At 40.3% G+C, this 17500-nt stretch overlaps 1 protein-coding gene across 6 annotated transcripts in view; it reads right to left on the bottom strand.

Annotated features, from left to right (window-relative positions):
* The window catches only part of LOC138009470 (uncharacterized), a 210653-nt gene that overhangs the window by 9627 nt on the left and 183526 nt on the right, over positions 1-17500 (bottom strand). For 5 of the 6 annotated variants that reach the window (XR_011124400.1, XR_011124399.1, XR_011124401.1 and 2 more), the window contains 2 exons: positions 17215-17292; positions 15101-15348 (listed from right to left, as the gene is read on the bottom strand). Coding sequence is in view for 1 of the 6 variants with exons in the window: in XM_068856497.1 (XP_068712598.1) it covers positions 15155-15348; positions 17215-17292 (272 nt within the window). In the remaining 5 variants the exon portion in view is untranslated. Of the gene's footprint in view, positions 1-9866; positions 15349-17214; positions 17293-17500 lie in introns of those variants that run through there. The other variant, XM_068856497.1, reaches the window with a different exon arrangement.

The raw sequence follows: 17500 nt of genomic DNA on the forward strand, positions 1-17500 counted from the left end.
ATCGCGTTCTCTCTCCCATAGGAACTTAACCCTCTTATCTTCTGTACTGGCACCGGTTTCTTTTCATACCATTTATCATCGTCATAATAGTCATAATAATAATAATAATAATAATAATAATAATAATAATAATAATAATAATAATAATAATAATAGTAATAATAATAATAATTATTATTATTATTATAATAACATTATTATTATTATTATTATTATTATTATTATTAGATGTAGTAGATGTAGATGTAGATGAGGCAGTGATGATGATGATGATGATGATGATGATGACGATTATTATTATTATTTGATTGAACACTCGTGCTGCGTCTGAGGTTCTTATTGTTGCACTTTACTGTTATGCTAATTAATGTTCAAAAATAATTTTACCACAATTTAACTACATTTTATCTTCAACCCACACCGTCATTTGTGTAAATATTGTGGGAGCCTGCCTAAAACGTTTTATTAAATTAGCCCAACTAAGGTATCGTACTGCACACCTCGATGAGTTCCTCCGTTCCTCTCGAATAGGCGATTTGCATTTTGGCGTCATTTTACTACGAAAACCATAATGCTTCGTCAAAATGCCTTGTTATTCAGATTTTTCTTCTGCCCTGAGAACAAAGAAACAATTGCTGAAATTGCCTGACAATGGAAGCAACTTAAGGCAGTCTGGTCTTCGTAGTAAATGAGGCCATCATGCAAATCTCCTATTCCAGTGAGGTACCTACTGAGTTCAACTGATATGAGCTGAACGTCCCAAAATATAGCTGGATCTTGCGCCAACAAGCTCAAAGAGTTGTTTGAAGATAAACGTGGCTAAATTTAGGACGCCTTCAATTTAACATAACTGACCGGCCAAACCGGCATTTGGAAGGACTAACTCTACAACGCCTTCACATTAACGCACTTCGAGGATGATATCACCCTGCGAGCAGAGCCTCTGTTTGTCTTTTTCTTTACTGAGGAGGAGAAAAAGAGGCTCTGCCTTAATCGCGTTAACTCCTTGAAGCCGCCGCAGCCCGAACTTCAGGACTAGTCAGGCTTCTTTTCTCTCATCAAACCTGTTTTTCCAGTGTGAGCATCTTTTTAGTGATAAAGCCGATGGTTATAATTGAGCCCGCTGTACTTTGAAAAACGAAGATAGCGGTGAGGTCTGGTATATTAGGCTTGGGTTCGAGACTGTATCCTGGCTACATGCAGCGCATACTAAATAAAGATCTGATTCGATTCATGCGAGTTTGAGTCTTTTCGAGAACGCCAAAATCGAACAAGCAAAAGAAAGGCTCTGCTAGCAGGATGGGATGATATCTACTTCTTCAGAAGAATACGAAGGATTATCATGCAATTGTTCCTTCAAATTGTTGCATTTTCTTTGCAAACTGATGCATGGATCTGGCCGGCCAGTTCTGACAAAAGGAAAGTGCCCTTCGTTAACAGCCCAATAAGTATAAAAATAATTGCGACTTGTTCAACCTGTATTCGAGACCATATTTTCCCATAGAATGTTTCGGCGCAACCTAAGCTCTTCAAGTAAAACTCAAAATCTTTCTGTGATGAAGAGTCATTTCACGTTCGTCATACGCTTCTTTGTCCAGCACACTTACCCTCGGATTTCTGATTCTCCGAAAGAAGGTAAAATCTGGCGCATCCACTGTAAAACGCACGGAGTATTTTTAAGGTCGTAATTAGCAAACAAAATTTTAACATGCCAGTGCAAGCGGTGACTAACAAATGGTAAAAAAATGGGACAAAGCCAGCACAGCACAGCAAAGCCAATCTTGGAGGCAAATCGAGTGACTGGTTCTTTCTCAGTGTGGATTTTGCATTACAGACCGTTTTCGGTCTTAGTTAATTGACCGCTCCCTATAGGGGCTTTTCGAAACAACGGAACAGAACAACAACTGTGAAGAATTCCAACTGGCCGGAGGCAAACCAGTTGGCTATTTACGGGAAGTTGAACCAGGGACTACCAGGAACAAATTCATCAACGCATGGTCAGAGAGGGAGTTGAACCCGGGATATACGGATCTTATAAGCACTCTAACCACCGGGCCACACTGTCTCCCTTAAGCCGTCCAAGCCGTGCAAATACCACTAGTCACTAACCAAAGAACTGAAAGAGGCTTGTTCTTTTTACTGGGTTGCCAGTATGGCAATCCCAGTCGGAAAAAGGGTAGCATTTGTTGGGTGTTTTTCTTTTTTTTTTTTTCCGTGTCGGTAAAAGTCTTGCCTGTCACTCCCCTGCTAAGTGGTGTCTTTGTGCATAGAACCTTCTTCGCGTATTTAGGATCGAGAGGGTAGTGGGAAATACATAGATTTCTCTGGTGGACACAGTAGAACGATTAAACTTAACCGGCAATGGTGTCGAAAGTCATGTAACGCGAATGGCGTTTTAGTGGGTCTTTGAACATAATATACCCTTATGAAGCTCAATAATGGCAAGGCAAATGAATACTGAACAAGAAAGGCGGTGGAATCTTAAAAGCGACGAGTAATGGACTTCGACAACAATCTGTCGCCCGTCGAGCCATCTTTTACCAAGTGTGCTGTTATGTAGAACACTGAAGATTCGTAGGGCAGCGATAATAGTGAACTCAAAGACTAGACCAGGTGGATTGGATGGAATTTCAAGCGTTAAAATCGCTGAAAAGTTAAGATTATTTTCATAGCGATGCAATTGCGTGTCTTCACCACATGTTCCTTTGATCTCACATAATTGTGTTTTCCCTCAAAATATTCGCTTGTTTTCGCTTTCGCTCGAACATATTTACCTTTATTACATGTCCAGTGAATAGTTTTATCCTCTGGGATGAATTTTCCGTCGAAAAATCGATTATTTGGGTGGTTTTTGGCAAACAGAGGTTAATTATTCGTAATGCGATTGCTTCTGTTGCCGTTAGCAACGGGTCGCAAATTTGACACTTTTATCGCATTATCACATTACGCATTGATCGCTAATCCGATTATTCCTAAAAATCTAAAAATATTTGTGCCTCATCAGCTTTCGGTCGAATTGATGTCCAAGAAAGCAGATAAATTGCAGAAAATTTTAGTTTTGCATCCAAAAATTCGTAATCAACGCTAAAATATGCCTGGAAAACATATTTTACTGTTATTTTTCTTAAATTTTTTCGTTCCACTTTCGCTTTTATAAAATGTTTCAGTTGTCTGTAAATACGTTATATGCTGTTGGAAAGCTTATTTTACTTAGCTTTAAGATGATGTATTTTTTCCCCCTAACTATAAATATTTTTTGAGAAAGGAAACATTTTTTGGAGATGGCTGATTTACCGCGGTTTTCTCGCGGTTGGGAAAGTAGGAAAAAGAGTAAATAGGCCGGTAGCCAGGTTTTTAACCTCAGAAAAGGATCTGTTTCGTCGTACGAATGTGTGAGGACCTGTGAGCCAAAGGGCTTCTGCTGGTATGACTTCTGGGTGACCCCTTAATAACTTCTTACTAACCGAGCGCGAGGGCCGTACTGGGGAATATTGGCCCGAGGTCGTGACAGGGAATCAATCTAATTATGGGTATCACGAATTTGAAAGATAGCGATACGCATTCTGTGAATCACTTTTTCATTTTCCGCGATTTGCTACGCTAATCAATAGGAATCTGTCGAAAATTCGTTACCTTAGCCAGTCGCTCGTCCCCAAATTGGGGTCGTGTCGTACCTCCTTTAACGGGCTTCAGGATTGGCCAAAAGAACAATAAAACGAACAAAGATAATAATGAATTTAGCACAGAAAACAATAGGAAGTACGACACTAAACCGCCAATGAAATATATGTTCCACAAGAGGTACGACTCTACCCGGCCAAATTGTTGAACCACGTATTTTGTCGTTGAAGTTGACATGTTGCTTTTAAGGTGATTCCTTATCGTTGATGTTGGATTAGGCGTGTTTTAAGCGTTGGTTATTGTATTAGCCGTTGAATTTGGACGCATTTTATTGCTGATCTAGAAAGAAAATGTTGAACTGCAGGTTCGTTGTTGATGCTGGAAACAATTTTGATTTCTTGAGCCATACCACAGGCGGCCCAGAGTCGGAAGGTAAACAATTATAAGGATTTGTATGGGAATCTCGATAACAGACTGAAAAAGATATTTACCCGCAAAAGTTCTCAATAAAAAAGCCGTACTTTATTGTCATGGTGAATTTCTTGCTTTTTGTGTGGTTTTTTGCCTGATTGAATGCGATTTAAGCGACTTCTCAAATTCCCGAGTCGTCACTCTTCCCTAAATAAAGGAAAGGCTGGCGACTCATTTCTAACTTACCTCAGATCTCGCCGAAAAATTTCACACTTCTCCGGCATCAGTCACGCTCAAACTCCGGAGATGGCTACACGGATAAATTTACTTCCCCTTGACCAAGTTTCAAGGTCCAGCGAGTATCCATTGCTGAGAAACAGCGAAAAATATTCAAATTTTCAAACTCCTTCGAGGCTCGCTAACAATCAATTTTGACACGGCTGGTCAACGGTTCACTGAGCCTCCATACGGTGAGCGCAAACCTACGCAAGTGTACCCATAGTTGGGCAGAGCAAAACAAATCCCAGACTCGTCCCCAAATACCCGCCTGGGGTCATGTTCGAGTTTCTAAATCGGCGAACGATATTAAAAGTTCCACACTGAAACCTTAAACACAGCTCCCATCGCTTTGGTTGCCCCACGGCATGTTATAAATTTTCGATTTTCATCGAACTCCGTAAGTACTGAAGCTGTTTGGATGGAGTTTGAAACGCAGTCGAAGGTATTTACTAGTGTATGAAACACAATCCTGTGTTTTTCATCCGTCAACAACTCACATTATCATGACTGCAGAAGAAATTCATATGAAAAGGTCTTTGCACCTTTTCAACCTTTTGGACACATTTTTCTGTGGAGAGTCCAGGGAAAATGCCATCGTTGAAATCATCTGTGCTTTGTTTTTGCGCTTCCAGTTGCGTTGAAATGTTCAAAGTTATTTCTCACACCGGTGCATCAAGCGATATCGATCGAAAACCAACAATTATTACTCGGAATACCTGAAAGGTATCCGAGTTACAATCTCGCTTGTCTGTTTTTTGGACAGTAGAAATTACGGTGCGGTGATTTCTTTGGCTCAAAGCAATTCACTTACCAAAACTTTACTTTTTCCAACAACAACAAAAAAACAGCCGTGGTGTCGAGTGTCATCGGACGAGGGGATTTTTGCACGCGCGACGCTTCAAACAGCTTCAGTACTTACGGAGTTCGATGAAAATCCGGATTTATAACATGCCGTGGGGCAACCAAAGCGATGGGAGCTGTGTTTAAGGTTTCAGTGTGGAACTTTTAATATCGTTCGCCGATTTAGAAACTCGAACATGACCCCAGGCGGGTATTTGGGGACGAGTCTGGGATTTGTTTTGCTCTGCCCAACTATGGGTACACTTGCGTAGGTTTGCGCTCACCGTATGGAGGCTCAGTGAACCGTTGACCAGCCGTGTCAAAATTGATTGTTAGCGAGCCTCGAAGGAGTTTGAAAATTTGAATATTTTTCGCTGTTTCTCAGCAATGGACACTCGCTGGACCTTGAAACTTGGTCAAGGGGAAGTAAATTTATCCGTGTAGCCATCTCCGGAGTTTGAGCGTGACTGATGCCGGAGAAGTGTGAAATTTTTCGGCGAGATCTGAGGTAAGTTAGAAATGAGTCGCCAGCCTTTCCTTTATTTAGGGAAGAGTGACGACTCGGGAATTTGAGAAGTCGCTTAAATCGCATTCAATCAGGCAAAAAAAAACACACAAAAAGCAAGAAATTCACCATGACAATAAAGTACGGCTTTTTTATTGAGAACTTTTGCGGGTAAATATCTTTTTCAGTCTGTTATCGAGATTCCCATACAAATCCTTATAATTGTTTACCTTCCGACTCTGGGCCGCCTGTGGCCATACTTGGGCGAATATTCTTCCCCGGTACGGCCATCGCGCTCGGTTAGTAAGCAGTTAAAGTAGAACAGAAGCTTTTTTTTGTGCCTTATTATTGTCCAAATATAACGTCCTTTTCCTAAAAAAATAGGAAAAATCGTTTTTCATCTTGAAAGGCCTTGAATTTGCCTGAAATCCTTGGTTGTTTTTCCAATTTGAACGTCCGCCATTTTGTTTGTCTTTTCTTCCTGTTACTTCCAAAAAGGAATGTCTGCCGCCATGTTGTGACATCATTGCGCATAAGTAAGCTGCTGGTTTTCAATAAAATCTTTTGTTATCGTGTAAGTCTCAACATATTACTGCGCTTTCTTCGTCGTTAATACACGTAAGTTTATGGCAGAACTTGAACCATATTCTTTCGAACCGATGCGATAAAGTTGAGGATTCGAGGAAAAGGAAGCAACCGAAAGGGAAGATTCAAGAATTGATTGTATTCAAAAGGTAATAAAGACAACTTGATCACTACAAAATTCTGTTGGCTGCTGTTGTTTTGTCTGTCATTTCGATTCAATTCGACAAACTTTAGCTTACAGACATCTAGTGATGCTCATAGCTCTTAACTAACAGATCTACATATAGCTTAATATCTATTAAATTTAGATGTGCCGGCAGGTCAAACTCTTCGTTGTGTAACGCAGCATTCTAGCTTTTCGACCGTGCATGTGTTTGCAACGAGAAGTACTACAAACTGCCATCGTATGTAAACACATTACTCTGTTGGTACTATTGCGAATTTTCAAACTTAAACATCTTTGTGATCGTTGCCGAGTTTATAAAACCCAGCTTGAAGCGCGAATGCCATTCACAGAATGACGTGTCCCAGTTGCTTGCAAAAACAACTCTTCGGTTCACTTCTCCTACGCCGGGTTTGCCACTGAAATCTCCCGAATAAGAAAAACATAGCTCACTCACTGGATATAAATGGAATCGATGGAGTCACAAAGTTAACATTTCATTAATTGCATGCAACTGTCGCATCGACCCTTGTGGCCAAGACACCGTCCAAACAAGAGGGTTCGAAATGATCCGAACAGAGGTGACAGTGCTGGATATTTGGCAAGTTTTCCCTTCTAAATTTGGATGAGCCATTCTTTGAGAAGGATTTCGTTTTTAACAGGGAAACGATGAAAACTTTACTCTTTTGGTGTCTGAGAGTTCTATTACAACAGCCCACAATAACGCACTGAACCATTTTTCATTTTCCCTCTTTGTAGCAAGTGAGCGCAATGACGTCACGCTGAGCGCCCAAGCCTGCTATAGTACAGGCAAAATCACGGACTTCAATCGAGTGCTCAATACGGGTCTTTCTGGCCTCATAAATACCACAAAATGTAAGAAACCTCTCAAATACTCGAATATTTCCTTTAACTAAGTCAGGCACTACAAATTTGGCGGTGGAAAAAAAATTCCATTTCTATCTTCAGTTCTCCTTTAATATCCACCCCATCCTCTAGATCTACCTCTGAAATGACGATTATCAACAATTGCTAATTTTCTCTAAATTGACTATCATCGTCAATTTAGGCCGCCTAGGGCTTGAGAGGGACTATGGGAAAAGGATATCTATTTTTAAAATCCGACACCAACCCCTGAGCTCGAGGGACTCGAACCAAGGGACTGTTGGAGTAATAACCCTTTCATTTAACCACTAGACTACCACAGCGCTAACTGTTAGAACGTCATTTTTTTTAATGTAATTTTTTTTCCTTCGGAATGCCGCATATGTTATCACCTGCAAAGAAACAAGTTGAAACAGGAGAAAATACCGGTTACCAAACTTCAAGAGAAAGCTTACCATTTTAAGGACGGTGCCTACTATTGTTATTGCGCATACGTTCTGCGCATCTCGCGATACTCGGATTTCCTATCGGCGGTGCTTATTGATACAGGGATATTTTTGCGCGGTTCAAAACTATGCGGAGAAAGCAGAACTTTGCAAATGCTCTTTGAATCCAAACAGGAAATTGGGAGTAACGACGCATTTTTCCGGATACTTTTGAAAACGGAGACTTTTTTCTCTGTAAACGGCGTATTCGATCACCGAAAACCGAGGTTTTCCAAAATGGTCCCCAGAGTGGAGATTTTCGAAAACGGAGACTTTCCGTATACGAGTAGACGGACGAAAACGGAGGTTTTCGAATATCGCTCGAGTGCAGTCATGCCCAGTGTTCGTAAATGATTGACGGATTCTACACAAGTTGTTACTTCTTGGGCTTCTCTCAAGTTTAATACCTTGCATGCAGTTGCATTTTACGTTGTTACAACTCCAAGCTGAGTATTTACGGAAGCGATTGAACATAGCAAGGTTGATTTCCGTGTCAGCTACGGCAATAAGGGCTGTAAAACGATTAAACAGAAGGTTAATAGAAAGGTTAATTTTTGTAGATTTTCTGCTTCATTTTGCTGTTTTCGACATGTTAGAAAAAGGAAAGGAAAGGAAAGGAAAGGAACTTTATTTAAGTGTCTAGTAGATTTAGCGCTGGAGCACTAATTGGGGACACTGTAAAGTGAAATTAACAATTAAAACAAGTCAAATGTTGGTTTTTGAGGAGATGGGAAACCGGAGTACCCGGAGAAAACCTCTCGGTGCAGAGTAGAGAACCAACAAACTCAACCCACATATGACGCCGAGTCCAGGAATCGAACCTGGTCCACATTGGTGGGAGGCGAGTGCTCTCACCACTGCGCCATCTCTGCACCCCCAGGGGTGCCGAATTGCTGCGTGCGGGCTCATAAATTGCTAGCTTTGCGCATGCTTTGCAAGAGAACTATCGTATTCGCATCGTTTTAGCGTTTCGTGCAGACGGGTGAATACGACTTTAATTCGCTTCGTGTTGACGCGTATTTTTTTTCAAAACGGAAATTAAAGTCTCGGTTTAAAAAGTATCCGGATACCAGTGGACATTTGAGAAAGAACCATTTTCATGCGTGGTAAATTGCTTAGCGGGACGGAATCCTGGCTTTCACTTTACGCTTGTTCATTCATGTATCCCTTACACTCTTTTGACTCTGAACTCAGTTTCCTTAAGGATAGGTTAAGCGGTTTTTCATTTTAATACTAAAACGAGCAAGTACCCCATTGGGGTGACAAGGGGCGCAAATGACTCATGAATGATACAAGTGATCGCACTTAACTGGACAAATTAAGCAATTGTCACTTTATAGACACCTGAAAAACTCAGGTGGTTTCAACGGGATTCGAACGCATGACCTCTGCGATGCCCGTGCAATGCTCTACCAACTCAGCTACGAAACCACTCACTTGGGAGCAGGTCAATTCGTTGGGCTCATGTGTTCCCGTGAGAGGACTCGATGAAATCAATGTATGTATTTACAAGCGGATAAAGAAAATGAAAAAACAGTGCAAACATTTCTTAGAGATTTAGTTCAATTTAATTATATTTGTTAAAGCTATTCAAGCTTATGCTGCTTTACGTGTAAAAGAAACTGCTGTATGCCACTTCGAATTAAAGGCTTTAATCCGACGTGAAGGAAATTGCATGTTGCAACCACTCTGCCCTTTGATCGAATTTGCTGAGGCACCTACTCATATGTTTTTGGTAGGTGTAAGCGGAAAATCCGAGATAATAGCTCGAACAACATGAGCGAGAGTATGGCGGATTCTAAGGTACCTTAATTCACGCGCGCATGCAGAATTTGGAAAGAAAGCATAGAAGTCCAAAGCAGAATTTGTGTGCGAGAGGCCTCTCCTTTCTAAGGCCGTAGAACTTGCACAGGTACATTCCCAGTCACGTCATCGTTTCACCCGAGAAAGCAACCAAAAATTGTAAAGAAAGCAGGTCTTTACTCAGCAAAATACAAAACCGGCTGCAGGAGAACAAAAATAACAAGGTTTGTTGGAACACTAAAACAGAAATCAATTGCACCACTCACACAAGTGGACATCCAATCAGGTATGTGATAAGCGTAAAAGAAAGTTTTATTCTTGTCACATCAGTTAATCTACAGTGCAGTATTGAGATTGCTTTAACATAATTTTTGTCACAAATAACCAGACTTTCGCAAGTATCAAGGGAAGCATTACAAGTTTTGAGCAGAAATGACAAAAAGCATGTGACGTACCCTCCTTACAGACACGTGCCAATACGAGGAAGAACTGCAAGCAGATTCTAGTGAACTTACCCCTTCCCATTTTACTGGATCCAAGAATTTGAGGTTCGTTTACGCCTTTCCTTATTTCAAGAAGCACTATAAAGAGCAGCGTGAACATACCTTTCGACAAATCATTCTTTGACATACGATAACAGCCCTGATGTAAAAGGAGCAAAATTGGTCACACAAAGAATTTTCCATTTTACAAACAAAAGAACTCCAATCTAAAGAGAAACTTCTGTTCCTCATCGGTTCGAGGAACGCCTCTAGTACCGAAAGGCGAAAATTCTCTGTTTGCTGTGATCAATGCTGTGACACTGCGATTGACTAAGGTTCAAGTTTATCAGTCGACTTACCAATCTCGGATCGATTTATTGATTGTTTTTTTTCTGTTTAAATTTCATGTGAATGTTCCAGAACTCAATTTTAGCAAAGTCCAAATTTCTGTCGTCAGGTTCCCAGGTCTTTACGCTCCTAATTGAAAGAGCGTCACGTGGCGTTCGATTTTGCACGACGACAATTGGCTAAGGTTAGAAGAAATGACAAAAGCTGGTAAGGGTCAAACGTTGTCGCTTCCACTTTGTCGCGTTAAACCTAAATGGAGGGGGGCGGGGACTGCCTTGTCGGACTCTCACTGAGAGCAGTGCTAGTCTTTGAGGGAGAACTATCGCAGTTTTGTATACTTTTGATATTTTGAAGCGATAACTTGGAAGCGACAACTCGGCAGCGACAACTTGGCACCAACAACTTGGAAGCGACAAGTCGGCAGCAACGACGTGGAAGCGACAACTTGGAAGATGGGGGAGGGGGGACGTAAATAAAAGTATCAAAAGGATACAAAACTACGATAGTACTCCCTCAAAGACTACCACTGCTTTCAGTGAGAGTCCAACAAGACATTCCCCTCCCCCCCCCGCCCCCCCCCTCCTTTAGGTTTAACGCGACAAAGGGGAAGCGACAACGTGTGACCCTTACCGGCTTCCGTACGGAAATGGTTACCACCAAATCCTCTTGCAACAATTCTAGAGAATTACACAATATAATAATCCCGGTCATTCTTGGACTAACATAAACGAAAGGAAAATTCTGGGTATCAGACACAGAGCTGACGGGGATAGATATCAATGATGTTTAAAAGGTAACATTGATTAGGACAGTCACATGACTTTTGAAGAGCGTATAGTTTATTTGTGGCCCAAGTAGCATCATTTGCGCACAAATGGAGCGAAGGTGCAAATGACGCTACGAGGGTCACAAATAACTATATGCCCGACAAAAGTCATTATATTGTCATTATTATCAATACACAAGGCCAAATCGTACCACGGCGAGCAAAATGAAAACGCAACGAAAACCAAATGAACTCAACTAACTTCTCCGCATTTTTCCAAACGCCGTCCGTGTTCTGCCCTTCTATGAAGTATCGATTCAATTTCTGCATATCTCCTGACTGAATAGATGATTTGTGTTTTGGTTTCGCATTGTTTTCTTTTGTAAATAGCTTGCCCTTTGCTTGAAACATTTTGTTAGCAGATATGAATTCGCTCTCTTGTTAAATGTCTATGTTTCGACTGAGTGGAGTACAGGTTAGATGGCGATGAATGGCTGCTCTAATTCTAGTCAATTCACTTGGAGTTAACGCTTGGCCTTCCTCTGTTTTCACTTTTAGGGAAGAACTTTCGCAGAATTTTACTCAAGTCCGTTGGACTTACTGTTTTGAGATCCACTGTAATTTTTCTTTTCTCGCACCATTTCTCGAACTTTTTTACTCCCCACTCAGTTGCTCTCTTGATGTTTTTCGCTTGAGATTTTTGCTCAATTTCATCCAGTTGCTCGTTGTCTAAATCCGAGTTTTGACTAGAAAAAAGCTGAAAAGTTGGGACTTCTTCCTTTTTAAAATAAGATCTCCTAACGTCTTGAACGTTCACTGCAGAGCTCAGTACAAAGCGAGCAAGTGCAAACTCATCCACAAAAATTCGCGCCTCATTGGCCGAGCGAAGTTGTTTGACATCTCTGCAGCCAACCAGTATCAGGGGGGCAAATGTATTTTCAGCCCGCACATTTCCCGTTTGGCCCGCAAAAAGACGCGTTTTACAGAGGGCAGTTTGTCATTTGGCCGCGCGTATTGATAATAATCCGTGTTTACCGCAAATCTTCAGTATTTTGGTCTACGAACTATTTCCAAAACTGAAAGCGTTTCTGAGGGGGTGTTTACATGAGAAAACTCGCACCGGCGCGAGTTTCACACCGAGGTGACTTCTTGATACCGCGTTTACATGATGACGAGGTGAATTCGTATTGTGTTTACCTGAAGGGACACCACATATCGATAAAATACAAGGGTGAATCCAAATTGCAAATATGGCGTCTATCAGGAAAAGTACGCATGTGCTACCCGTTCCAGCCCAACGGCAGATTTCGAGCCGGAACGAAATTTTTGCTCCGGTGCAGCAACCTGAGTGAACTCGGGCCGGTGTGAGTCGTCCCAGCATGACTTTTTTCGGTGATATCATGTAAGCAAATACAGAGCTAAGAGGGGGAACCGGAGTGAACGCGCGCCAGTGCGAAAGTCGCCCCGGTATCATGTAAACACCCCCTGAGTCATTGTGATAAGTACTTCTAATGCCACTTTTAAAAATTTGGGAATTTTTAGCAGCTATAGCTGATCATTTAGCGGGCGAACCTAACGTTACACTATTTTTTTTCCCTTTGTTTCCGTCTAAAGTAATATTTCTAAGCTAGAAACGAGTTTACATCGTGAAATTCAACTGAAAGGGAAGGGTGGCTTTGGTGTCTGACATGAAATGCTACCCAGTCGAAATCGGTATGGTCGTGACGGCTTTACATGCGTATGTGTACCTGAGCCAAAACAAAATTTGCGAAAAACACTTTATTTGTGATCTGCAAAAGCAATCCCAGTGCACGATTACAAATGTGTTAGCTAGGATTTGATAAATTTATATGCTCTACTGCTATTAACCCATGGTTTTGAAGTACCTATCCACTAAACTGAATTGTTGCACTACAAAAAAAGTATATAAAAACACATTATATTGTTCCGGATAAAGTGAATCAATTATTTTACCATTTAAAGATGGTTTACACACGACGCAAGTATAACTGACCACTAGTCACATACACTGGTACGCAGACTCATTAGCTTTGTGTTTGCAAATATGTACCTCTTTTCGAAACCAGACACTAAATATCACCAAGTGCATTTGTATATGTTACGTTTGCTTATTCTCGTATCACAAGTGAGAGACATACCTTACAATCAAGGTTACCCCATTGCTACAGGTTCTAAGTTATAGAAAAAGGACATATATAGTCACTGTGATCGAACGTTCACCGCACTAACAAACTAAACAACTAGAGATTAAAAGCTTGAAAGTTAATATTGGCAAATCAGCTCCAAAAGTTTTGTGCATTGCATTCCAACAAGATCTTGGTTAAAAAATGGAAAAAAAAAAGAAACAGTAAACAAACGATCTTAAAAGCTAAACAGACTAAACACTTAAAAAGTTTGCGAATTAAGCTTCAAAATTGCTTTTCCATTGTTCAGCGGATCCCTGAACAGCACCTTGGTCAGGGGCAATGATGACGATAATGACGATGATGATCATATTATTAATGATATTTTGAATGAATGCCCTGGCTTAGACATCAGTGATCTTCATTTAACAAATAACCTACAAAAACATCCCTTGCTACGCAACGTCTGATTGTCATTCAAATTACCTACCATATTCCATATCCACCAAATGAAACTTGCCAAATTATGGGGTATGGACTGATTTAATGGATTTCTACACTCCCTCTTTGATTATACCCACAAGCTACTGGTGGTACATTTTAAGCAAAAGAGTTGTCGTAACTAACCGTCCCGCTGAACACTGAGCCGAAAATAATACAAGTTCTTACCGCCCTTAGTAAAAGTAATTCCTCGAATATAAGCCTCTCACAAACCGAGATCGAGGGCAGCGCTTTAAGGTGAGGTCCGCATTTTTTCTAGTTCAAACTTTGGATCGATCCAGCTCCCGAGCCTTGAAGCTTTTGGGTCCACTGCTAGTTATTGCTTAGATTGAAAAAAAAAAAAAAAAAAAAAGAGCTGTAATCCAGGGTCACCACCTTGGATTTCTATGATTTTCAAAAGGACATACCGCAAACGAATTATTAGCAAATGAATTCATCGACATCTTGTTGCGTTTTTGGGGCTTTGACGTCGTCCCATCGAAATGAAATTAAAAAAGGGAGATGCAACCCGCTGTAGGCCCGAGAAAAGGAGGTCAGTAAAACAAACTTGTAATGTTAGCGAACCACACTTTAAATAATGCGCGCTAAATTGGCCTATCACATGCAGCACTCGTATTATATGAGTTGGAGTAAGTAAGTAACTTCATTTCAGTGTCAATATAAAATAGCAGCTAAAAACACTATAATTAACTAAAAACAAAAACGTAAACGAAGAAGAACTGAGAATTTACTTTACAATTAGTACGTTAACTTATATTGCATTATTACAAGTTCACAAAAATTTAACTAAGAATACATACTTAGCAATAATTCAATCCAAAATTACAAAAATGATACTAAAAATTCTACCCTAACTCGAATCACTCGGTAACGCTGCCTCGCCGATTAAAGACACAAGAATGAATATCTTACAAAAAAAAACGATTTCGAAAAATATTTAAGTAGGAAAATTAACGAGAGCAAAGTAACATGTCGTTTCGACGACTTCATGTGATCATTGTCGAATGAACAAGTTAAAAAAAAAAAAAACGGCAAGGCATATTTATAGTACTTGGGATGTGACAAAATTAAATTAGCAAACGTTACATGAAACATTCATGTTAAACAAAAAAGAAAAAGAAAAAAGAAAAAAAAGGTTAAAATGTGAATGGAATCCGCTCGCGTATTCAGTTTCGGTCTTTTGTTTTTGATCAAAATACCGAAACTGAATACGCAAGCGGATTAATGAAGCATTTATTGTATAAGCTTCCATAAGGTTCCAAATAAGTCATGTTTCACTAACCGTGGCACGCTGTGATTCATGTTTATACAGCACACTGGATGTCAGCTGCTAGATCTACAGGATGTCAGCAGCGAGAGGAAGCTCACTTTCTACTAACATGTCGTAAAGTTCACCGACATGAAAGGGGTGATGCTTGGCCATAATATCAAGTAGAACATCACTTGGATTAGTATGTCTCTCGTCGAGGAAGCTTATTCCGTTGTTAGAAATTCCTAATCTGATTGCAAGCTCTTTCCATCGCCCACCGACTAAAAGAGTATAAAAGAAATAACTAATTTGCATACTGAATTTGCTTTAATGACAAGGGGAAAGGACAAATTGCAGCGGTTGGGCCATTTCGTTTTTAATTAACGACTTTTTTTTTTTTTTTTTATCTACAGCAAATTTTTATCACATATCCATCTTTAGGATATACTAACTCAGTTATCTCGGGGTAATTGAACATTATTCACTCCCTACGGAGTGAATAGGAAAAACCTTAAATAACAATGACCACCACCAGTCTTTCTGAGCCCGCGAGACTGAGCACCCCCAGCAAACCATCTTTTAACGAAAGTCGCTGGTCAGCAATTTGGTTCTGGTCATTGAGGTCTTCCAGTGAATAATGCGTGATCCAGACAAAACAAAATGGCCGGCAAATATTGAGAATACAAGATGATGCTGTGCTACAAAATACAAAGACGGCCACAAAATTTGGCCTGAAAGTTTTCAAAGGTGAGAGAAGAGTTCCTACTTTTGCCAACCAGTGTTTGACTTCGTTTTTTCTGATAATTATTGACCGAATGCAAAAATGGCCGCCAACAAATTATTATTTTGTCTTTTTGTTAATTAGCCTAACTAGCCTCGTTCTACAGCCCAAATTCTTTGAATTTTACGCGTGTGAACGAAGCTACTTAGGCTAATTAACAGAAAGACAAAAGAATAATTTGTTGGCGGCCATTTTTGTATTCGGTCAATTGCTGAAAAATAAATAATCTTCGCCGACAACAGGTTGAATGACCATTTTCCTGTTTGAAGCTGCTGGAAACACTTCGCGCATGCTTTGTGCCGCTTGCACGTTTTCCACGCATGAATTGAGATGTCAATTAAATCGACTTTGGATGGTTTTCTTGTGCAATTGTTGTTGAGATCACTTCGTGAGTATATACTAAAACAAGAAACACCTTAAGATCGACGTTTACCGCGGACCGCAAACCGCGGTTTCAGGTTTGCCGTTTGCCGTTTGCGGTATGCTTCCTTCGTGTATTAAAAATCGCGTGATAATGACGCGTGTGCTTTCATGCCGCCATATTGGATTTCACCTTTGTGCAGCAGTTGTCGTTCAAACCTTGTAAAAGGTTTTTTTTCTGTATATCAGTGTCAGGTAAACGTGGGATTACAAAATATTCATGCAAATAAAAGTTGAGGTAAATGACTTAGGCGAAAACCTACCTCTTGCTGTCGAAAACGTGGAGAATTTTCCGTAAACGCGAGGTTGATGTCTGGGCACGTGACCGGTAGAGGTTTGCTGTCTGCAGAAAACGTCGATCTTAAGGTGTCTAATTATTCTTTTCAATTTTGTGAATAGTGGCAGCCACTATTCAGCCCCATTTCAAAGAACAATTGTTAAACATTTGTCCGCATTGGGCTTACTTGAAAATTCACTTCGTGCGGACTAATGCACAGTGTTTTTCTCAAAATCAAATGGTCCATTCTTACCAGACACATGAAAATCATTTCATTCAGCCTGTAACCTTTATCAACAGCACCTTGGTTTGGCTTTGTTTTTTTAAAGAATGTATAGGAGGCAGTATATTCAATTTTATCTCACGGTTAGAAGACAAATTTTCCAGTTTATCTCCTGCTAAATTATACGGTTGCAGCTGTTGTTTCCTTCCCAGCATCGCTTTTTCTCTCATGATTGTTTCTTTGCGTTATAAATGATTTCAAAAGAAATGTATCACCTATTTGTAGCAGAGAGACTACATGAATGGAGACATGACGGACAAAATTGTCCCTTTTCAGTAAACTACATGTATGATTTTATGACTGTATACAGCTTTCGTGGGAAGAAAAACGGTGTTCGTTTTCGCGTCTTTACAAAGACGCCTGAACGTAGTTACTGTTACTCTTACCAGTAAGAAAAAACGTTAACTCCATTCTTCGCTTGAAAGGAATGCATTGGACATCAAGGCCCTCATCTAACAATGGTCCTAGATGAAACAAACAAAACAACAGAAAATAAGCAATATGGAACCCTGTAACTGGAAATACTCATGATGTTGACTTTATTTGAATTGTGTGACTTACTGCGTAAAGTAGTGTGTGACACTTCTTTCTATTATGCCATTTTTGTATTTGGTCATTTTCTTATTGCGCCACATTTTGTATCGCGTCACGAGAACTTTGCGTGTGCATTTC

The sequence above is a fragment of the Montipora foliosa genome, chromosome 7 (assembly GCF_036669935.1).
Source record: "Montipora foliosa isolate CH-2021 chromosome 7, ASM3666993v2, whole genome shotgun sequence".
Taxonomy (NCBI): domain Eukaryota; kingdom Metazoa; phylum Cnidaria; class Anthozoa; order Scleractinia; family Acroporidae; genus Montipora; species Montipora foliosa.